Source organism: Sorex fumeus, unplaced genomic scaffold, assembly GCF_029834395.1.
Source record: "Sorex fumeus unplaced genomic scaffold, SorFum_2.1 ptg000042l, whole genome shotgun sequence".
NCBI classification, from domain to species: domain Eukaryota; kingdom Metazoa; phylum Chordata; class Mammalia; order Eulipotyphla; family Soricidae; genus Sorex; species Sorex fumeus.
The window spans coordinates 7164291-7188435 of record NW_026606099.1 but is presented as its reverse complement, the minus strand read 5'-3'; the positions used below and the strand labels follow the sequence as shown (position 1 = coordinate 7188435).

At 46.6% G+C, this 24145-nt stretch overlaps 1 protein-coding gene across 1 annotated transcript in view; it reads left to right on the top strand.

The window, feature by feature from the left end:
- The window catches only part of BIN2 (bridging integrator 2), a 40906-nt gene extending 20530 nt beyond the window's left edge, over positions 1-20376 (top strand). The window contains exons 3-12 of the mRNA XM_056120161.1: positions 2452-2506; positions 3081-3175; positions 3715-3810; positions 5654-5761; positions 6295-6380; positions 8522-8597; positions 10000-10082; positions 11607-12393; positions 18101-18175; positions 20202-20376. Coding sequence (XP_055976136.1) covers positions 2452-2506; positions 3081-3175; positions 3715-3810; positions 5654-5761; positions 6295-6380; positions 8522-8597; positions 10000-10082; positions 11607-12393; positions 18101-18175; positions 20202-20231 — 1491 coding nt within the window. The 3' untranslated portion in view covers positions 20232-20376. The remainder of the gene's footprint in view (positions 1-2451; positions 2507-3080; positions 3176-3714; positions 3811-5653; positions 5762-6294; positions 6381-8521; positions 8598-9999; positions 10083-11606; positions 12394-18100; positions 18176-20201) is intronic.
- Positions 20377-24145: the final 3769 nt, after the last annotated feature.

Sequence of the window (24145 nt, the reverse complement as noted above, 5' to 3'; positions counted from 1 at the left end):
CAATTGTGTTTTTGTACCCCTCAAAGTAATTTTTTTTTTGCTTTTTGGGTCACACTCGGCAATGCACAGGGGTTACTCTTGGCTTATGCAGTCAGGAATTACCCCTGGCAGTGTTCGGGGGACCATACGGGATGCTGGGGATCAGACCCAGGTTGGCTGCATGCAATGCAGACACCCTATCTGCTGTGCTATTGCTCCAGCCCCAACTCAAAGTAATTTTTAATTAATATTACTTTCAGAACTTCCTAGTGTTGGACTGGAGAGATGACTTAATGGGCTGAGCACATACTTTGCATGAGAGACGCAGGTTCAGTTTCTAGTATCACATAGTCTCCTGGACATTGAGTTGGAACCCATGAGCACAGAGCTGTGAGGCTCACTGGAGGCCGCAACACCAAACTTTCTTGGTCTGATTTCACAGTCTCGCAACTTAACTCGGATCCTGATCAAAGTTCTCTAGACAGTGTCTTTTTGGGTGCTCTGCTTTCATTTTCTTTTCCTTTCCTTAAAACCAAAATTGTGGTTTCTTTTTTTTTTTTTTTGCTTCATTCTGCTTTGGGGACACACCCAGCAGTGCTCAGGGCTTATTCCTGGCTCTGTGCTCAGTGATCACTCCTGGTGGGCTTGGGGGATCATTTATGGTGCTGGGGATTAAACTGGGCTGACTTTGCAAGGCAAGTACCCTACCTGCTGTACTATTGCTCTGGCCCGCCTATAGTACTGTAGATTTTAATATTATATAAGAAAGAGGGTTCATTTATCTATTCTTTTTTTTGCTTTTGTTGGGTCACACCCAGCGATGCACAGGGGTTACTCTTAGCTCTGCACTCAGGAGTTACTCCTGGCGGTACTCAGGAGATCATATGGGATGCTGGGAATCGAACCCGGGTCGGCCGCGTGCAAGGCAAACGCCCTACCCGCTGTGCTATCGCTCCAGCCCCTCATTTATCTATTTTTTAATACAAAAGTTTATTGAAGAGTAGAAGGGAAAGAAACTCCCAAGTCAGGGAGAAACTTAGGACTATGGTAATGTTGCCTGTGGCTCAGTGGAGTGGGGAGCAAGGAAGGGAGGGAGCACTCGAGAAAAGAATGCTTCGGGGCTGGAGCGACAGCACAGCGGGTAGGGCGTTTGCCTTGCACGCGGCCGACCCGGGATCGATTCCCAGCATCCCATATGGTCCCCCGAGCACCGCCAGGAGTAATTCCTGAGTGCACGAACCAGGAGTAACCCCTGAGCATCACCTAAAAGCAAAGCAAACAAACAAAAAACCCAACTCATTGGCTATAAACGTAAATCTTGGAGCCAGAACAATAGTATAGTGAATAGGTCACTTGCCTTGTGGATTCAATTCCCAGGCAACCCCCATGGTCCCCAAGTGACCCCTAAGCACAGAGCCAGGAGTAAGCCCTGAGCATAACCAAGTGTGGCATATATATATATATATATATACATATATATATATAAAATTCCATCTTTCCCCTCAGATCTCCATTAGTTATATTTATTTCGCTAAGTATGAGTTGCTTTGAGTTCATTTTTCTCCAGCAAGTAGGGAACCCCAAGACAGGGGCCTTGTGCATTTTCATACCCTCATGTCTCGACATAGCTCAGCTCAGACTAGCTGATTGCCGAAATTTTCAGAGTGAGTAGCTCCTTAACTAAAGGCTATCGTATTTGTAGAATGGGTGGACTAATTCAGACTTGATGCTGCAGACAAAAATTTGGCAAGAGCTCAGAAAAAATGTTGATTAAGAAGCATAAGATAAAGAGGTAGAAATAGCCTTACCTGGTCCTCTACATTCAAAAATGAGAAAACTGAAGTAGACTGGTAATATAAACAAGTTTTTGACTCTCAGACAAGTGTGAACTCTGAATGCCACATCTGTCAGTCAGGAAGACAGATGCCGGGTGACTCAGGCTGGAGAGATTCCAAATGAAGTTAGAGACATAAAATGACGGCTGGAAAGATAGTACTGCGGGTGGGGTGCTTTGCATGTGGGGAGACTCTGAGTTCAATTCCTGAAACCACATGGTCCCCCAGCACCACTGGGGAGGCCCCCCAAAAGAAGACAAAACAAACAAAAAATTGCCCCCAAAGAGTCTGTAACTTATTGATAAAAAATAATAGAGGTTCATTTATAGCATTTGCAGATCTTTGGAGGAAACTCAGGATTCATTTCTGCTTTTAAACTATGTCTCGGGCTGGAGAAAGAGTACAGGAGGGAAGATAACATGCTTTGCATGTGGCCACAATGGCTGCAACCCTGGTTCAAGTCTCCAGCATCTCATTTGGTCTGAACACTCCTGAGCACAGAGCTAGGAGTAGCCCCTGAGCACTGCTGAGTGTGGCCGCCAAACCATAATTAATTAACCTCTGTTTCTCCTTTGACCTCCAGAGCATCTTATCAAGTGTATTTATCTCCTTAGTCACCATGGCACTTCTCTTTCAGGCAGAGGGCTGCAAGCTGTACAAGGACCTGAAGAACTTCCTTAATGCAGTGAAAGGTGGGTCTGTAGTACAGGAGAATGCAGAGGAAATTCATGTAGGTACTAAGAGTCTGATTAATGCGGAGAAAATGTCCATACTCAGACTTTATATCGCTCACCCACCCCTAGGCTTGTGGACTAAGCAGCACTGTAACACCATCCTCCCGTTGTTCATTGATTTGCTCGAGCGGGCCCAGTAACGTTTCCATTGTGAGACTCGTTACTGTGTTTGGCATATCGAATACGTCACGGGTAGCTTGCCAGGCTTTGCCGTGCGGGCAAGATACTCTCGGTATCTTGTTGGGCTCTCTGAGAGGGGCGGAGGAATCGAACCCGGGTCAGCTGTGTGCAAAGCAAATGCCCTACCCGCTATGCTATCGCTCTGGCTCCAGAAAGAGGGGCAGGAATGACGGCCCCTAAGAAAGAGTAGCTTTCCCCATTCCAGCCCAATGTCGCTTCCCTCACTGATAACTCATGCCTTCTGAGAGGGTCGTGATGAATTCATGACGGGCAGATTTGTCTGTTCCCCTTGAGGTCTTACTGGACTAATTTTTGGAGATTTTTCTAGTACCACTGAGTTCTCTTCTTTCAGTGATGCACGAAAGTTCTAAGAGAGTATCAGAAACTCTGCAGGAGATCTACAGCAGCGAGTGGGAAGGTCATGAGGAACTCAAGACCATTGTAGGGGTAAGAATTTTCTGGACAACACGTGACTGTCTTCAGCCTTTTCTCTGTCCAAGCAAATAGGAAAACAAAGGCACCCGTTTCTGCTGTTTATTTATTTGCCTCAGTCCTGAGTGGTAGGAAGATGATGGATGGAAGAAGGTGAAAACGGTCTTTCCAGTTTCTGAATTCCTTTGGTTTTGAGCCTCTTTTCTTCATTAAGATCCCAAGAAAGTTTTGCCTGCACAAAACCTTGTTGGTGGTTTTAAGAACTGGCTCCCTGGAGTAATTTCCGCCCCAGACCTCCCTGCCCTTCACCCTCGAGATTCTAAGACTGACCTGTTCTTCCACTGTTCCTATTCCCGGAATGTGTCCTGACTCCTGGGGGCAGTTCCTTGGGGGAAGGGATGTTTTTGCATTCATCTCTCTCCCAGGCTCCTACATGCTGTTCTGAACACAGTGCTCCACTGCTAAAGTCTTGTAGTGGAGAATTTGCGTATTTCCGGGATATACAGTGTCTAAAAGGGAGCACCCAGCACACACTTCCGGCCTCTCTCCCATAGAACACTGACCTCCTGTGGGAAGACTATGAAGAGAAACTGGCTGACCAGGCTCTGAGAACCATGGAAAACTATGTTGCCCAGTTCACTGAGATTAAGGTACTTGATTTACAAATCAGTAGTGGTTCACAGTGCGAGAACAAGTGGGTGAAACGTAATAAGTAGAATGAGACCCTGTGGTAAAGAGTGAAGTAATGTAGGTTAAGAAAAGGATTGGGGGGCTACAGCAGTAGTGCAGCAGGGAGGGCCGTTGCCTTGCGCCCCATGTTGTCCCTCTGAGCACCACCAGGAGTGATCCCTGACCACAGATCAAGGGATAAACCCTGAACACAGTGAGCTGTGACCCCCAAACCAGCAACAACAACAAAAAAAGGATTAAGGGAATGGAGAGATAGCTCACAGGACTGAAGTCCATGCTTTGTTATGGGGGAGTCCTGGGCTTGATCCCCAATACCATATGGTCCCCTAGTCACTACCAAGGGAGACCCCCTGCGGTGAGCTGTGAAGAGCTCCCCCATAGCTCCATACCACTCATGGAACCAGAAGGCATGGTCCAAAATCACAACCAGGGAGAGAGTGAAGGTAATAAGACCAAAGAGATGGCTCAAAGGACTGGCGGTTCTTGGTTAATTTATTTACAGACTAAGAGGTAGTACAGGGATTAATTGATGCACTTGGCTTGCATGTAGCTGACCCCAGTTCAATCCCTGGTCCTGCATTTGGTCCCCTGAACACCTCCAGGAGTGATTCCTGAGCCCAGAGCCAGAAGTAAGCCCTGAGCACTAAAGGGTTTGGGCCAACAACAGAAGAAGTTGGGTTGGGTAAATAAACATGAAGATTCTTTCAAATTCTGTGATTAAGAGAAAGAGACAGAGGCCAATTTCAGACGGGTATAACTTGTAGGTTGCATGAGGTTTCTCTCAGTGCTTGTAATTGTTTAGTATTTTATGGTTCTTTCGGGTTTCAAAACACTTCCCAGTCAGCATTTGATCTTACTTGGTTGTTGTTGTTTTCATGGTGCTAGGGAGTGAACCCGGAATCTCACACATGCAAGGCATGTGCTGCTTCATAAAAATGATAGATGAGACCACGGAGGCCCTAAAGGAGATGGGCCTTGACTTAAGGAGTAAATTCCAGAACTCCCTCTCTCTTTCTCTTTCTGAGAGTTGTAAGCGAGGGGGACTTGGGAGAGACACTGGGGCATTGGTGGAGGGAAGTGGACACTGGTGGAGGGTGTGGTGCCACAGTGTTTCATGCATGAAACCCTGCTATTAACAGTTTTGTCAACCACACAGTACTTAAAATAAAATTTAAGAAGGAAGAAAGCAAGTAAAGGAAGCAGGCACCCTGATAGGATAGAGGAACAGCACTTATTTTAGAAAAAGGAAAACATGTAACCCTGCAGAGAGTGGCGTAGCCAAGGGAGGAATACCCAACCCCCAAACTCTTGACTTTGGTTTTGAATTTAAGTTTCTTAGGATTTTTAAACACCACTTCGGCTAGATGCGGCCAGTTGATAGTGGATTCATAGAAAATACTAAGACTCAAATTCTGTATATTCTGCAGGATTTCACTTTTTTTTTTTTTGGACGGGGGGGGGAAAGGGGGAGGCATACAGAAGATTCTGATGGCTCGGGGCCTATTTCCAGCTGGCTCTGGGGAACATGACATGCCAGGGATTGAACTGAGCTTCCGGCATGCACATCCTGCATGCTAGCCCTTTCAGCCATCTCTGCATCCCCCAGATCAGGAACTCTCACCGCCTGTGGAGAATTTTGATTCTTTTTAGATAGTGAGGGAGATCATTCGGGCACAAAACCCTTCCAGAATGTGACAATTGCTAAAAAGTCCCAGGAACAGTGCTTTCTGTTGATATGTTTCCCGGCATCCTTCCTGTCCACTGAAAAATGAGTATCACGACCCTCTCTCTGACCTGGGTTAGGAGAGAATCGCCAAGCGGGGTCGGAAACTCGTGGACTACGACTGTGCCCGGCACCACTTGGAGGCTGTGCAGAACGCCAAGAAGAAGGATGAGGCCAAGGTGGCCAAGGTAAAAAAAAAAAAAGAAGAAGTAAAAACCTGATGAAACCTTTCTACCCTCCCTTTCCCACATGGTGGCGGGCGGGTCGCTCAGGCTGGGCTTGGGAAATGGTAACTTCAGCCTCCAGGGTCCGGAAGGAAATCCCGTTTCCTGACCCGAATGCACTAAGGATGGTCAGAGACTCCAGGGGGGAGAGGCCATGCAGCAAGGGAGGCTGCTGTGTGGCTCCGAGCGAACTGAGTGGCCTGGGGGACGGCTCCATGAACTAAGCATGTGCTTTACACAGAGGTGATCTGAGCTAGACCCCAGCCCCCCACAGTGCCACGAGCACACCCAGGAGTGATGCCTGAGCACCCCTGTATGTGACTCAGACAAATAAGCAAAAAAAAAACCCAAAAAACTAAAAACAAAAAAAAAAACACCCAGAGAAAAAGAAAATGAAGAAAAACCTAGTAAGCCTAGTTCCTGAAACAGGCAGAGGACAGAGGAGCGTCTAGCCTTGGGCTCAGAGTGAAGGGGATTGTCCTGTCTCTCCTATCTAGGCAGAGGAAGAGTTCAACAAAGCCCAGACTGTGTTTGAAGATTTGAACCAGGAACTACTGGAGGAACTGCCTGTTTTTTATCATAGGTAACGAGTGAGATCCCTAAAAGGCGGGGCCAGGAGCCCCTCAGAGAGGCCATTTCCTGGGGAGTGCCCTGGGAGGGGTGGGGTGTAGCCTCGCCCTGCCCCTGACTTGCTGTGTGGTATTGGGCAACCTACTTCATTTCTCCAGACCTCGGTTTCCTCATCTGAAAGGAGAGATCACCATCCTTGCCCTGCCAGCTTTTCGGGTTTAAAGACCAGATGATTCTAGGATAGGAGAGTGAAAGACTGTCATCAAGCTTATTAGGAGTATCAGATTCCATGCTTAAGTGCATAGGGCATATTGTTTTAAACAATCTTGCCTTGTGAATATCCATATTTACATAAAGATAAACCATGGATAATGAAGATACTATTAATGAAGTTTGTTTTTTTTTTGTTTTGCTTCTGGGTCACGCCTGGCGATGCTCAGGGGTTACTCCTGGCTCTGCACTCAGGAATTACTCCTGGTGGCGCTCAGGGGACCATATGGGATGCTGGGAATCGAACCCAGGTCGGCCACGTGCAAGGCAAATGCCCTACCCACTGTACTATCTCTCCAGCCCCTAATGAAGATATTTTTGTCCAGAGAATTAAGTAAAAGTATTTTGTTTCTTTACTTAACGTTGGGTTTTGGGACACGCCCAAATGTACTCCAGGCTTGCTCCTGGCTCTGAACTCAGGGATCACTCCCGGTGGGCTCAGGGGACCATATAGGCTGCTGAGGATCAAACCCAGGTCAACCGCGTGTAAGGCAGACACTTCACCCACTCTTCTGTCTCCAGCCTCAGTTAAAGTATTTTAAGTTTTAATTTTTACATTAAAAAATGAATCTGAGCAGAGATTCTACTTGTAACAGGTTTCTTTTTGTTACATTTTTTTTTGCTGCCCTGGCTGGATCCCTAGCACAGTGGGTAGGGAGTTTGCCTTGCACGTGGTAGAACCCGGGTTCGGTTCCTCCGTCCCTCTCAGAGAGCCCGGCAAGCTACCTAGAGTATCCCGCCCGCATGGCAGAGCCTGGCAAGCTCCTCATGGCATATTCAAAATGCCAAAAACAGTAACAACAAGTCTCACGATGGAGACGTTACTGGTGCCCACTCGAGCAAATCGATGAACAACGGGAGGACAGTGCTACAGTGCTACCATTTTTACGGAGGTGCCTGGATTTACAGTACTTCTCCTTATACTATTCACGCATACCTCATTCTCTCACCACGCCTTCACTGCTCCTCCTGGGTTCCAAGGCCCCTCCCAGCTCCCGCCCCCGCCACCATGTAAGCTCATTTCTATAGACAAAATCTCCAGTTCTGATGACTTTGGCCATTTGTTTTGTTCCCTTACTATGTTTCTTTATATCCCACACATGAGAGAGAGATTTATTTATTGCGGAGGTGGTGACATTTAGATGATTAAAGTGGAACTCCTGGGGCTGGAGCAATAGCACTGGGTAGGGCGTTTGCCTTGCACGCGGCCGGCCTGGGTTCCATTCCCAGCATCCCATATGGTCCCCCGAGCACCGCCAGGGGTAATTCCTGAGTGCAGAGCCAGGAGAAACCCCTGTGCATTGCCAGGTGTGACCCTAAAAAGCAAAAAAAAAAAGTGGACCTCCTGAAATTCCACAAATTCTGCTTTGTTCCTTAATGACTTACCCTGTTTAATGGCCGTGTATATCCTAAAATATTATGTGACTCTTAATTTAGATAGAATTCAAATGCAATAGTTTCCATAAATGTACACTTCTCCAGTTCACTTATTGAAGAATTCCACTAATATGTACACAGCCTCATAGGAGTGCAAGTTTTGCATGAGAAAGAATACTTATTATAATAATTGTAAATGTAAAACCTCTTATTTATATAGCACTTCAGAACACTTCACCTCAGTCTCTGGACCCGCATCATATAACTTCAAGAACTGACACATCTCAGCTTGGGTGCTCGAGAGTGTCTGCTTTGACTTCTAAGAATCAAGCATGCTTCTGACCAGCTCTGATTTATTTGGGTCCCAGGAAATCCTTTGTCTGGGATTGGAGTTTTTTCTCTGGGGCCTTGGTGGTAGCTGGCTTTAGCTCAGTTCCTACCTTGTATTTCCAGTGTAGACCTCTTCCACATTCCTTACTGTGGGCTTCGTGTTTTCTCTCCCGATAGTCGTATTGGCTGTTATGTGGCTGTCTTCCAAAACATTTCCAATCTGAGGGATATCTTCTACAGGGAGATGAGCAAGGTAAGTAGCATGCAGTCAATTTAGAAATGCGGGTGGGTTTAATTTGGCACCACAGTGTTTTCTCGGCACTTAACTGTGCCAAACTGTGTGTGAGCACATCTAAGTGATTTCAGAGGGCCCTGTCCCAGGGAAGAGTGTCCAAGTTAAACTACAGACGAATTAAGGAAGTCAGGTCTGTAGAAGGAACAACTCAGACAGGGAACTGGGTTGTGAAAGCCTTGTCTTTTATTGCTGAGGCGGGAGAGAGCGGTGTTTGAGCAATTAGGGCACTTAAGGTAGTAGTTAAGGAGATGTTTCCTTTCTCGGGTAGTTGGCCTTGAACAGCATCTATCGTATTCAGTGATACACAGCTGTAGAACATGGTGTACTGGTGTCTTTTCTAGTCCTAAGAGTTTAAGATATTCTATTGTAATATTAGTTATGATACCATACATACTCTTCTGTAGTTCTTGGGCAAAATTATGGTTTCGCTACATAATATATATATATATATATATATATATATTTATTGAAACATTGTGAGCTACAGTTACAAAGCTTTGATGTTTAAATTTCAGTCACGCAATGATTGAACACCCAACCCTCCACCAGTACTCATTTTCCACCACTAATTTCCCCAGTATCCCCCCCATCCTACCCCTCCCCCTGCCTCTATGGCAGACAATTTCCCCCTTACTCCCTTTTGTATTACTTGTTATGAATAGCAGAAGATGTCGCACAGCCACGAGAGCAGCTGCACACTCCTGCAATTCTAAAATTTTAGATAATTAGGGTCTGGAGAAATCTCTGCAGTGAGCTGCTTGGTTCCGAGATTCTTTTGTGTGTCTCTGGATCATGGCCCGTTAAGGAGCTGAAGTAGCAGCCAGAGGCAAGTTCATGGGTGTGACCTCCAGGGCCCCACAGGGACGAGGAGATGAGAAGGACCGGCTCATCTTCTACCCAGTGAGGCCTGGAGTTTGCCATCACTGAACCCATGTACCTGCTCTTCTCATTGGGTTCTGAAAATTGTCGGCCACCAGGATTCTTAGGGGACAGGTGGAGGGACGACGCCTGCACCTGGTACAATCAGCTTGTCTTAAAGTCCGGAGGCATCTTTGCAGCGAGCTGCTCGGTTTGGAGATTCTTTTATGTCTCTTCTCGACATAATATTGCACTGAGTCTTCATTCACTGAATACCTGATTGGAGCTGTCAGTGATGGACCCTTGAGAGCTGGTGACAGAACTTAATACAGGCAGGGGAAAGAGTGATTGAATAGGACCCTGGACACTTGTAGTGAAGAAATGAGGAAGAATTTTATTGTTCAGAGTTGAAAGGGTGGGATATTTTATTGGGGGGAGCTAGATGGAGGAGGGTCCCCAGTTCCTGTGTGGCTAGCCCACCCTTCTTTCTTGCTGACCCTAGCTGAACCACACTCTCTACGAGGTGATGAGCAAACTGGAGAAGCAACATTCCAACAAAGTCTTTGTGGTGAAGGGACTGTCAAGGTGAGCGGTTCTGTGACTTTTTTCTGCTTTTTGTTGTCCTCTGTATGAAATATTCCCCACCAAAATCAAGCCTTTGTATTTATGTTGGTGATACTCTTTGCCTCTAATACTCTGCACCTGTAGAGATGAATGAATCATGTAATGAATCATTTTAGCCCTGATTAAATGTATAAAAAATATAACAAACAGCAGTGTACCTGCCACCAAATTTAATAAATCAGCTAATACATATATATTTGGGGCAGGGGGGAGAAACACCTAGCGGTACTCAGAGTTTATTGCTGGCTCTACACGCTCGTGTCTCTACGCTAAAGGATTACTCCTGGTAGGGCTCTAGGGACCATGTGTGGTCACAGAGGTCACACCTGGGTCAGCGGTGTGCAAGGCAAGCACCTAGAGCCCGGGCTGTTTCTCCAGCCCACCAACTGTTATATAAAATTGAAGCTTTTGGGCTAGGTTCAATCTTGGCGTGTGGTCTCCGAGCCCCACCAGGAGTAAATCCTGAGTGCAGAGTCAGGAGTAACCCCTGAGCACCACCAGGTGTGACCCCAAAACAAGAACAAAATTGAAGTGTCTAGTACCCTATTCCACTTAGTTTTCCCTTCCTCCTGCCACCAAAGTTAATCACTATCTCCAGTGTTTATTCTTGCCATCGTGTCTTTTTTTTTTTCTTTTTGGATCACACCCAGCAACGCTCAGGGGTTACTCCTGGCTCTGCACTCAGGAATTACTCCTGGCGGTGCTTGGGGGACCATATGGGATGCTGGGAATCGAACCCGGGTCGGCCGCGTGCAAGGCACACGCCCTACTCGTTGTGCTGTCTCTCCAGCCCAGCCATTGTGTCTTTACTTTCATAATACATGTACATGCATACATTGGATTATATTGTTGTATTCCTCTGCAACTTTTGTTCTCTTAGCATTATATGTGATATTTATCCTTGTTACATATCACTGGTCTTATCTTTCCTTTTTATAAAATTATTTTAGGGGCCCACACCAGGCTGTGCTCAGGGATCACTCCTGGTTCTGTGCTCAGGGGATTATACGTGGTGCAGGCCATGGAACCAGGGTTGATTGTGTGCAAGTCAAAAGCCTTAAACCTTGGAGCTGGATAGATAGGGCAGTGAGTAGGGCACTTGCTTTGCATGAGGCTGACCCGGGTTCAATCCCGGACATTCCATATGGTCCCTCCGAGCACTGCTGGGAGTAAGCCTGAGCATCACCGGCTGTGGCCACAAACAAACAAACAAACAAACAAACAAAAGTTGGGGCCATGAAATGAACTCAGTGTCATCATGCTGGCCCACGAACCCAATATTTTATATTTTATTTTTATATTTTATATTTTATTCACTTCGCTACACAACAGGCATCACTGCAGTGATACAGACTCTGATATCACTCCAAGTCTCTTTGCTTTGTCTCACGGTTGCATTATCGAATGCATTATTGCTGACGGGGTGCATGTCGAGGTAGCTGCCAGTTCCAACTCCTGTCACCGTGTTTGCTTTGCCCCTTCCAGCAACAGCAGGCGATCCTTAGTCATCTCTCCTCCGGTTCGAACCTCTTCAGCATCCAGCTCTCTGACCTCCCCGACCAGTGTCTCTTCACTGTGCCTGAGGAGCGAGATGGGGTCTGTCTCAGCAAGTGAGGACGAGGTCATGTCTGAAACAGCCCTGGAGGAAGACAACTCTGAGACCAAAGCAGAAATGGAGGAGGAAGGGTCTACCAGCTGCTCCTCCCCCTCCCCCTCATCCTCCTCATCCTCTGCCTCCGCAGAATCCTCCTCCTCTGCCTCCGAAAAGTCTCAGCTCCTCTGCAGTGGCCAGACCCAGGCCCAGCCCTCTCCCCCGAGTAAGGGCAGGGAGATCCAGGAGGAGGTTTTCTCTGGTTCCCCAGATCCATCACCAGACAAGGCTCTGATCCCCACAGAGCAGCCTTCGTCTGGGCCTGAATTAGTTCTCCGAAGCCGCACCTCAAGCGAAGGATCGGCACAGCAGAAGAAGAAATCCTCTGTCCAGAGGTCCTCAGAGCCCCCTACTCGGCCACCTCCACCCAAAGCTACTCCCAGCCCCAGGTCCTCCTCTGGAAACGAACCCTCCAGCCCTCCAGCAGAGGAAGAGGATTCACCCAGCAGCCCGAGGGTGCTGTTGGGGACTGGGACCCTCAGTCCCAAGACCTCCTCAGAGGCCCTTCCTGATGCAGAGTCACCAGAGAAGCCAGTGGAAACACCTGAGGTCAGCGAAGAGAAGGATGCTAACCATCTGGAACCAGAACTTTCTGCTTCCCCTACCTCGGTGAATTCTCAGGTGAGGATGGGTTTGTTGGCCTGACTCCCTCACTGTGTGTCCTCATTACACAGTCAGGTTGTTCCACAGTTGGTCAGATATTCTGTCATTTTATTAATCTTAAAATATTCTTGGGCATCTTTTTTTTTTGGTTCTGGAATTCGCATCTTCATAACCCTGAATTTAGTATCTACTCTATGCTAATCGGCCTCTCCATAGGGCTTCTCTCTAATAATATTACAAGTGAATTCTTTCTTTCTTTTCCTCCAGTCCTAGGGATTCTAGATATAGAGAAGCTTCATCCCTTAATCATGATCCCTAACACCACAAAAATGACTCCAAGGGAGGCCCATGGTCAGTCCCCGGTGCTTCAACTCTCTCTCCTCCAAAGGAAGCTACAATCAACATTCTGAGTTGTACCTTTTTATGGGGATCAGGGAGCAAGGTCTCACAGTTTGTCATATTGATGAGCATGGTAAAAAGACCCCATGAGACACGTCATCAGCAAATTTCCAGGGTGTTCCCCAAACTTTGCATCACCTCCCCCCAAAATGAAAGAATGTAAACAGGGGTCATAGAGATAAGACAGCAGATAGAGTGCTTGCCTTGCATGTGGCCAACCCAGGTTCAATACCTGGCACCAGGTATGCCAGTCAGTTTTGTGGGTGGTAGATATTGCCATGAACAAAGTATAAAAATCACCTCCTTGCATCACACATTCTAATGGGAGTAGGGAGAACAGAAAAGAGAAAAATGAAATGACAATTTAGTGGTGACGAGCTTTCTCTTTTGAGGTACAGGAAGACACGGAGGTATGAGTCAGCATTTCCATTTTTTGGTATATTTGGGGGCCACACCCGGTGGTGTTCAGCGGCTGCTCTCTGAAAAGCCCAGGAAGCTATGCCGTACCCGGGTAAACCCAAGAAATTTGCACAAAAGGGTGCACTCAGCCCAATACACCATTTCTCGGGCCTTGAATAGAAATGGTAGGGTGACAAGATGTGATGCCAGGGATCGAGCCTGAGGTCAGTTGCTCACAAGCTGATGTGTTACTCTCTGTGCTGTCTCTCCAGCCCAAGCCCGACTTCTTTTTCTACCACCCTGATTCTGTGGATTATTAACTTTATTTTAGATAGTGATTTTAAAAATTTACTTGAGGGGTTGTGATTTACAGTACTGTTACCTACAGGATTTTATGTAATGTCCTCCGCCAGAGTGTCCGCTTCGTTTGTCTCTGTGTCTGTCAACCTGCTGTCCCTGTCATCTTTTTGTGCTGTGCTACAGGTGAGACAGTGCTTCCATCTTGTCTTTTCATAATGATATGTGTCTTTCCTTATGTGTGATTTCTGTTCTTTACACTCTCAGCACTCTGATGGTTTCAAAAAAAGGTGATTTTGTAGGTTAACTTTTCCTTGTTGTTTTTTTTTTTGTTAAATGTTTTTTTCCTTTTTGGGTCACACCCAGCAATGCTCAGGGGTTACTCCTGGCTTTGCACTCAGGAATTACTCCTGGCAGTGTTCAGGGGACCATATGGGATGCCGGGGAGCAGATCCAGGTCAGCCATGTGCAAGGCAAATGCCCTACCTGCTGTGCTATCGCTCCCGCCCCAACTTTTCCTTATTTTAAATGGTGTTGCTCTTTCAGCTTTTAGTATTCTGTGTAGAAAAGGAGGTCTAGATATTTTCTGACCCAAAATCTATGTGGTAGACAAAGTATGTTGTTGCTGGAATGCTTGATATTATCCACAGATTTCTAATGTTCTAGTATCTTTTAGCTTTTTATAATTTATAATACCTATTTGCACTCATTTGATGTTTTCTGTTGATATTTTGGCAAGCTCCCTGTGGTGTATTTGATATGCCCAAAACAGTAACAACAAGTCTCACAATGGACACGTTACTGGTGCAAATCGATTAACAATGGGAGGACAGTACTACAGTGCTACTGGTTAGAGGGTGTGAATCACACCTGGTGGTGCTCAGTACCTGTTCCTGGCTCTTGGCTCAGGAGTCACCCCGGGTGGTACTCAGGGATTATATGTGGTGCCAAGGGTAGAACTGGGGCCGGCCATATGCAGAACTGCAGTTTTTAGAGAGTGTCCAAAGAAGGCATCACTTGGGCAGTGATGGACGCCAGGACATGAGTCTGTGAATACCTGGGAATATGAGCTACCTAGTGCCCTCCAGTCATACTGCACTGCCTGTACCTAACTGAAGTTGCCCCCTGCCTTAGGAGTCTGTCGCCCACTGAGGAGCCAGACCAAAGCCTGCAGGGGAGCAAGCAAGGAGTGAAGGAAACAGACCTTCTCCCCAGTATCCACTGTGATCCTCAGCTTTTTCAGAGTCTGACAAGGAAGATAAGAACCAGGAAAACAAGCTGTCTTAACTGACTTCCCAGAGTATTAAAATCAAAGCCACCAGCATCTTTTTTTTAATCGAATCACCATAAGATATATAGTTATAAAGTTGTTCATCATTGCGTTTTATCATACAGTGTTCCAACGCCCATTCCGTTCCCTTCACTAGTTTACCAGTGTACCCATCTGTCACCAATGTCCCTGGTTTTTCTTCCCCTGTGCCTCTATGGCAGATAGTTTTCTTCTTTTTTCCCTTTTTCTTTTTTCCTTTCAGGCACTGTGGTTTACAGTGCTGTTTCTGAAAGGATATCATGCATATTTCAGCACCCACTTCTTTTTTTTTTTTGTCATAGTTTTATTTTTAATTTATTTTTTATTATTTTTAAAAATTTTTATTAGTGAAACACCATGAGGTACAGTTGTAGACTCACAAATTTTTGTGCTTGGGTTTCAGTTATACAATGATCGAGTACCCATCCCTCCACCAGTGCCCATTCTCCATCCCCACTGATCCCAGTATCTCCCCCCCCCCCCCATCCCCTCCATCCTACCCTGCCTCTGTGGCAGGGCAGTCCCTTTTGTTCTCTCTCTCCTTCTGGGGCAGCACCCAGTTCTTGTTCTGAGTTCATTTCCGACTATCACTGCTATAGTGGTCTATATAGTGCTCTTTCCTAACTTCACTTCCCCTGGATCTGGTTTCTATTGTCTTTGGGTATTATTCTCATACTGTTTTTTTTTTCAATATCCTGCAAATGAGTGCAGTCATTCTATGTCTGTCACTCTCTCACTCGTTTTACTCAATTTCATGACTTAACTTTTTCTAATGACTGCGTAGTATTCCAGTGTGTAGATGTACCAATGTTTATCTACTCATCTACTCTCGGCACTTGGGATTCTGGCCATTGTGAATAGTGCGGCAGTGAATATAGAGGGCAGATGTCTTCTCTGCTATGCTTTTGGGCCCTTGGGATATATTCCTAGAAGTGGAATTGCTGGATCATATGGAAGCCCAATTCCTAGTTTCTTGAGGAATGTCCATATTGTTTTCCCAAAAAGACCGGAGCACTCGACATTCCTACCTTCCTCCACCATCCCCCACCCCCATCTGCACCAGCACTTGTTGTTATGTTATTATTCTGATAATTAGTGATAAAGAACATTTTTTTTCCTGCTTGGGTCACACTTGGTGATGCACAGGGGTTACTCCTGGCTCTGCGCTCGGGAATTACCCCTGGTGGTACTCAGGGGACCATATGGGATGCTGGGAATCGAACCTGGGTCGGCCGGGTGCAAGGCAAATGCCCTGCCTGCTGTGCTATTGCTCCAGCCCCAAGAACATTCTTTTTTTTTTTTTTTGCCAGGTGTTATTTTTATTGCTTTTTTTTTTTTTACAGTTGTAGATTTACAATTTTTTGTGCTTACCAAGAACATTCTTGATAAGCCTTTTTGACCATCTGGATTTCCTCTTTGAGGAAGATTCTGCTCTTCTATTCTCCCCGTGCCACCAAATCCTTATGTTCTCAGTCTTTTTTTTTTCTTTTTGGGTCACACCCGGTGATGCACAGGGGTTACTCCTGGCTCTGCACTTAGGAGTTACTCCTGGCGGTGCTCAGGGGACCATATGGGATGCTGGGGATTGAACCCGGGTCGGGCCGCGTGCAAGGCAGACGCCCTACCCTCTGTGCTATCTCTCCAACCCTCTCAGTCTTTTTTTTAAAAAATTATTTTAAATTTTATTTCCATAAAGTTGTTCACAATAATTGGTTACATTCAATATTTCAACACCAATCCCACCACCATTACACTTTCCCACCAACATTATTCTGACATTTCCCACTACCACTCAAGCCTGCCCCACAGGCAGATGCTAGATAATTTATTCTGTATTACTTGTTATGAATAGTATAAGATATCCGTAAGGGTCTGTCTCACAGGGATTCAACAAGTGAGCACTGTGGGCACTGTCCTCCCGTTGCTCATCGATTTGCTCGAGCGGGCCCAGTAATGTCTCCATTGTGAGACTTCTGAGACTTCTGTTACTGTGTTTGGCATATTGAATACAACACGGGTAGCTTGCCAGGCTTTGCCATGTGGGCAAGATACTCTTGGTAGCTTGCCGGGCTCTCCGAGAGCAGCGGAGGAATCGAACCTGGCTCGGCCAGGCCGGCTGCATGCGAGGCAAACACCCTACCGCTGTGCTATGATGGCCGAGCGGTCTAAGGCACTGCATTCAGGGATTCAACAAAAGAAGCAAAAAAAAAGAAAAAGTAGTATGAGATAGTGCGCAGCTGCTTTTGCGGCCGCACACTCCTGGAATTGTAAAAATTTAAATAACGTGGTTCGCAGCCATCCCTGCAGTGGGCTGCTCAGTTCCGAGATTTGTATGTAAGTCTCTGAATCCTGGCCGTTAGTGTGCTTAAATGGCACCCCAATGCAGTTCGTAGGCATGACTGCCAGAGCCCCAGAAGGGCAGGGAGATGGGAAGGGATGGCCCAGTCCTGACCCTATGAGGCCTGGCATTTTCAGTCACTGGTCCCGTCTCTTGCATGGGGGATGCCCTCAGTCTTGATTCACATAAGACACTAAGAGTCGTGGTAGAGAGAGAAACACCATTTCTTGACAGGCTTCTAGCTGGAAGTAGCTGTGTCAGTTGAGAGAGCCATGCAGAGCATGTGGATATGTGCGTAAGACCAGGTCAAACATACAACCTTGAGTAGATGAGGTGGAGTCATTTCGACTGTTCTTCACTGAAAGGAGCTACTCCGTGAACTGAAAAGCCCAAGCCTAGTTTGATTTGACTTTGCAACATATTCCCTGGTTTTAGCAGCTATAGCAAGTTTGCATTCTTGCAAGAATCTTATTGCAGGGGAGCTTCTGGAGGGTTGAATGCTTTCTGACTAGTGTAAATAATAGGCTGTATTTGGCATCTACAAATGGGGTTTTAATTTTCTTTGTCGGTGGTTTTCGTTGTCGAGGATCGAACCCAGGCCTTCCGAAATCCAAGGCATGCACTGTGCCACTAAGCAGCTTCCTCGGCTAGGTGGTGTTTCGAGATGTGTGTTTCTCTCTTCACTGACTCTCGCATGTATCCACATACAGGCTCATGCCATTCAAGTCCCACAGTGTTGTAGCCCAAAGTCCTACTTTCTTACCCCAACTAGTCATTTCACCTTTTGAATCTGGGTTCCTAGATTCAAAAAGGATGGTGACAATAAAATCTTCTTGGTGACTTCAGGCTGTGGTGAAATATTGTATGCTTGCCTTTTGTATTAACGTTGACCCCTGCAAAGTGTAAAGCACTGAAGACCTGTCTAAGGCTGAAAGGCCGAGGAAGCTGAGCCACCTCTCACTGGCAGAACTCTTCTTTTGTAGAGCGAAGGTCCTCAGCCTCCTGACCCTGTGGTTCCAGAAGAAAGCAGCGTCGTAGCACCTGAACCTCAAGAAGTGGTAAGGACAAAAGGGTCTTAAACATTAGCACTGCTGTAGCATGTGAACTTAAAATACAACAAATAAAGAAGAAAAGTAGGTTACAGAGCAGTTATGAAGAAAAAAGAAGACAAGGTTAGGAGTCCTGATACACAGGAACAGAGACATGATAAAATTGGGCATCTGCTGGACAAAGATTTGCCAAAGACAGGACTCCTTATCGCAGGCTACTTGCTCTTCACTCTCTGAGTAGTGGAGAGAATCTTAGAGCAGAGTCAAGCAGGTGCGAACCAGAGGACTCAAGAGCATACTGGGACTTTGGTTTCTTTGTGCCTATTTCCAAACACATTTGGTCTTGATTCTTTTTTTTTTCTTTTCGGGTCACACCTGGTGATGCACAGGGGTTACTGCTGGCTCTGCACTCAGGAATTAACTGAGGTGCTCAGGGGACCATATGGGATGCTGGGAATCGAACCTGGGTCGGCTGCGTGCAAGGCAAACGCCCTACCCGCTGTGCTATCGCTCCAGCCCCTGGTCTTGATTTCTTGACCTCTCAACCCGACCCAGTCTGTTAAGTATTTATTTCATTATAGCTGAACTTATTTCAAAAGGGAGTTAAGAGACATAGGAAAAGATAAACATATACAATATAGCAAAACTAAATCGAAAGTCTGCAAGCCACATAAAATGAGGCCATGAATTAGGCAAGTGTAAAAATATATATATGCAAATATAAAAATGCGTTACAAGTAACATAAAATGAAGCGATGAATTAGGCGAAGTATAAAAATGCATTCAGGGGTTGGAGAGAGAGTACAGATGGCAGGCAGCACAAGCATATGACTGACCTGGGTTCAATTCCCAGCACCCTGTATTATGCCCCAATCCCACTGGGAGTGATCCCTGAACACCAAGCCAGGAATAAGACCTTATTCCTGAGAACTGCTATAGATGAAGCCCAAAAACTAAAAAAGAAAAAAAATCGATAATATAAGCTTATGTCTCGGGCTGGAAAGCGTGCAGGAGGCCAGTCGCTTTTCCTTGCATGTTGCTAAGCCAACTGCCACCTTGGTTCGAATCCCTGGCACCACACATGGTCCACTGAGCACTGCTTGAGATCACTCTTAAGCACAGAACCAGAAACACCCCTTGAGCAGCAGTGCTGGGTATGGCTCAACTTCCCCCTCCCCACCACCCCCTAAAAGAGAGAAGCTTCTCAAGGATGGGCACAAATCAGTTTAGGACTTTGTGATATCCAAGAGAAAGATCTGACTATTAGTTCATGTTGCCTATTCTTTTGTTTTTGAGTCACACCCAACAGTGCTCAGGGTTTACGCCTGTCTCTGCACTTGGATCATCCCTGGTGGGCTGGGGATGCTGGGGATCGAACCTGAGTTGGCCACACACAAAACAAGCTCCTTACCCACTGTACCATCCCCCTGGCCCCAGTGATGCCCATTCTTTGAGAGCAGATCCTGTTACCAAGATTAAAAAATTCTCCATCATCTTCTAAGGAGATAAGTGATATAGAAAATAAAATTTGCGGGGCTGGAGCTATATAGCACAGCGGGTAGGGCATTGGCCTTGCACGCAGCCAGCCTGGGTTCGATTCCCAGCATCCCATATGGTCCCTTGAGCACCGCCAGGAGTAATTCCTGAGTGCAGAGCCAGGAGTAACCCCTGTGCATTGCCGGGTGTGACCCAAAAAGAAAAAAAAACAAAGAAAAGAAAATTTGCCACGAGTCTTTACAATAATCTTATATTAGGGCTAGAGAGATAGTATGAGTGTAAAACATTTGCCTTGCACATGACTGACCTGTGTTTGATCCCCAGTACCACCTATGGTCCCCTGAGGACTGCCAGGAGTAAGCCCAGAGCATGGCTGGGGATGACCCTCACACAAACTAAAACACAGCAAAAGCTTTCTATTGCATGCAGTTGTTGTCTCCAAAACCAGTTACATTTCAACCCCTTTGAGGGGTAGTGGGAGGTCAGATGTAGTCTGGTGTCTACACTGGTGTCTGATGCAGTCACGTTTATTTTCCAGGCATCTGCAACTCAAAGTACTGAGCCCTGAAGAGCAACTGCTGTGGCCTCAGCATCCATACACCCCGTGAAGCTCCTCGGCCAGAGGGTGTATGGGTTAGAGCGCGGACCATCGTTCTTTTCTAGGTTCTCAACGCAGATGCTGCTGGTCACTGAAGAGCTAGCGTTACTGGAGACTGAGGAGCAGATGGGCGGGGGCGGGGAGAGGGAGGGGGAAGCAGGCTTGAGAGGAGAAACTGCTTGACTCAGGGAATTCAGTTTTCAGCATATCCATTAAAGTGGAGCTAAAATGATTATAAAGAAGCGTCAATAGACACTTGTCTAAGAGACACGTATCACGTGGACACAAGTGATACCAAACGTGTCTTTCGCTTGCCCTCATTTTATAAGATTTCAAGCCAAAAGAACAGGTCTTTGGAATGCTAAATAAAGCGTTGCTCTGGCTATGGATGGAGTCTTTGACACAGGTTTTTTTTTCCTAGCCTGGTTGCTGTTTCTGCCGCATGTTCAGGAAGCTTCGGTAACAACCCAGGCCTGTGGCCACCCCACTTCTGGCGATAACTGTTCAATGATGCAGGCTCTGCACCGTCCACACACTAAAGCCGCCTACTCCAGCTGTGGCTAATACCCTTGGGAAGGGGTTCAGTCTTAAAAACGTACCTCGGGCTTATAACCTTGTATCACTGTGTCACTGTCATCCCGTTGTTAATTAATTTACTCAAGCAGGCGCCAGTAATGTCTCTATTCCTCCACGCCCTGAGATTTTAGCAGCCTCTTCTTACTCGTCTTTTCCCAATGATTGGAGGCTCTTTCAGGGTCAGGGGAATGAGACACATTGTTGTTACTAGTTTTGGCATATCAAATACGCCACGGGGAGCTTGGCAGGCTCTGCCTGTGCAGGTGAGATACTCTCAGTAGCTTGTTGGGCTCTCTGAGAGGCATATATTTATATAATTCTCTCTATGATTTGTTGCCTACTGTCTGAACCCCACCAAACATGGTGTAGCAATTATGGAAAATGGGTAGAAAGTGTTCTATAAAGTGGCGTGGAGTGTGGCAGTGGCTGGGTAGTGGAGGTCGGCTGCCAGGGCTGGGTCCCTTGGGACGGGAAGGGCTCTCACCCACACCACTCTGGGGTGCCCCACGTGAAAACAGCCTGGTGGCATGGCCATGGGGGCCTCATTTTATACTCCCGTCTGGGAGGAAGCAGCTGTGAGTTCTGGAGGATGGCGAGGAGGAGATTATCTGGTGCCCGCAGGGTGTGGCTTATGGGTGTGATTCCTGGGTCACTGGAGACTGGGGAAAGCAGGCAGAGTGCTGGACCAACTGACAGTCAACAGGTCAAGAGGGAAGATGAGGATCAAAGAAACTATATGCAAGTGGTTGAGAGGGCTGAGTTCTCGTGGAACAAGAGCATTGATCTTTATTTCAGGCAACCTCTTAAACATCTCTGTCAGGAACTTGGCAGGTAAAATCATCCATTGTAATTGCAAAAAACATATTCCCAAGATTGTACATTTTCTTGATCATAGTAAATACAGAAAGCATAATATAATGACAATACTGTTACTTAGATCAATAACTGGAAATAAGAACAAAGTGAAAATAATAATAACAAAGTACATTGAAGAACACTGACCATTCCTGTATTCTTTATGTGATTTGCCAAAGGTGTAATTTCCTACGTGTGCCACAAAATTACAATACATCCATTTCTCATTAACTTCTCTTGCAAACTGAGGATGGTGAAGTATTAACTTCTCCGTAGGCTTGGGTTGGCGACATAATGACCTCTCCACGTACTAGGGGTGGCGGGACAGAGAGCTATGCCAAGTACACTTGGCCCTCTGAGTGAGGCAACTCCCAGGGCTACGTCCACTTACGGACCCTGCATAAGCAGGCAGCTCCCCGCAGCAGAAGATCTCTGTTCCCGGGTCCCTTTGAGTCCAGAGTCCAAGGTCACAAAGTTCTGCATTACCTGGGTCTGTGGGACTTCATGAATGAGGCTCGGCCCGAGCATCCAGAAAGTGGCCTGGAACGTGGCGGTGGTTGGGTAGTGGAAGTCGGCTGCCGGGGCTGGGTCCCTTGGGGCGGGGAGGGCTCTCACCTGCCCCACTCTGGGGCACTTCGAGTGAAAACCTGGCGCGGAGTCCCTATAACCTTGTACTAGGTATAAATAAAGGTCTGAGCAGGATGGAAGAAATGGAACCCTCAGAAGATAAATGGTGCAGAGTATAAAAGTGTAATAGAGGAACCCAGAAGAGGTAAGTCTCCATAGCCTGTCCTCACCAGTGAGCCAACTAGTTCCATCCCCAGCATCAGCCCACATGTCATATGCAATGCCACTGACACAGCAAATTGTGAGTCTCTGGAACACTGCAGACAGGTGTGTTTCCAAGCACCGCAGTGGCAGTTTATGGTGACCACTGGTAGCCAAATGTGCAAGCATTTCAGTTAAGTGTTTAACCCCAATCTTCACAACAAAGAGGGGAAGGGTGAATTATTGTAATAATAACAACAGTAGAAAGGGAGTCAGAAGTCCTGGTTTCAATTCTTTTTTCTTTTTTTTTGGCTTTTTAGGGTCACACTCAGCGATGCTCAGGGTTTACTCCTGGCTTTGCGCTCAGGAATCATTCCTGGCAGTGCTGGGGGACCATGTGGGATGCCGGGGATTGAACCCGGGTCGGCCGCATGCAAGGCTTACCTACTGTACTATCGCTCCGGCCCTCTCGGTTCTTTTTTCAATATTCATTTAAAAAATTTTTTTGAATTTAAATACTGATTTATAAAGTTGTTCACAATGCAGTTATTTCAGGTATTAAATATTTCAACACCAGTCATACCACCCAGTGTGCCCTTCCCTCCACCAGTATCCCAGTTTCCTGCCCCCACCCCCCAGGCTTTAGGAGGCACAAAATAATTGACTTTATATTGCTTTTGTTGTTACTGTGTCTGGCATGCTTTTGTTAACAACATGTATCTCATAATGACATTGCTAAAAGTCATGGCCTGAAGATCTCCTGAGCTGTTAGTGGGAGTTGAGCCTTCTGTGTTAGCTGTTTTCACTCCTTGAGCTTGGTGGGCTTCTACCCGATTTTTTATTTTATTTTATTTTTTTTTGCTTTTTGGGTCACACCCGGCAATGCACAGGGGTTCCTCCTGGCTCTGCACTCAGGAGTTACTCCTGGTGGTGCTCAGGGGACCCTATGGGATGCTGGGAATTGAACCCGGGTTGGCCGCGTGCAAGGCAAACGCCCTCCCCGCTGTGCTATTGCTCCAGCCCACGGCCTGATTTTTTAATCTAATTTTCTTTGCTTCTACTTGGCTGTCAGTTCTGAAGTTTGAAGGTGTCACAGAGCTGCATATGTGGCTGCATGCTTCAGGAGCTTTGGAGCTGGGATGATCTGCAGCTGTTATTTCTGATACAGACCAATTATGAGCCATTTGTCTGATAGCGGCAGGAGCTGCATGTGGGTGGGTGGAGCGCTGGACCTTTGGCAGGGCAGGGACTCCATCTGCCTCCATCCTACTAAGTCTCCAAAGACCGGGGCCCAGTGGTGCTCAGGCTTACCTGCTGAGTTATTTTAGATACCTCAAATAACTCAGCTGCCAGCATCTCTCCGAGATCAGTAGTGAAGATCCTGATTCCAATTCTTAATTTTTTGTTTTATTTTGGGGTCACACCTGGCAGTGCTCAGGGCCTACTCCCAACTCTGTGCTCAGGGATCCCTCCCAGTGGTGCCCAAGGGATGATGTGGTACTAGGCATTGAACTACCAGGTCTTTGTCACTTCCGCACACTTGGTTATGGTGCTCGCAATTGTGCTCACAACTGTGCCAGAATAACCAAAAATGGAGCACCAGAGACCAAATAGCCTAGCTTCTGGGATATTTCATGAACATGTAAACTAGTGCTAGGGATCAAACTTGCAGCCTCACTGACATC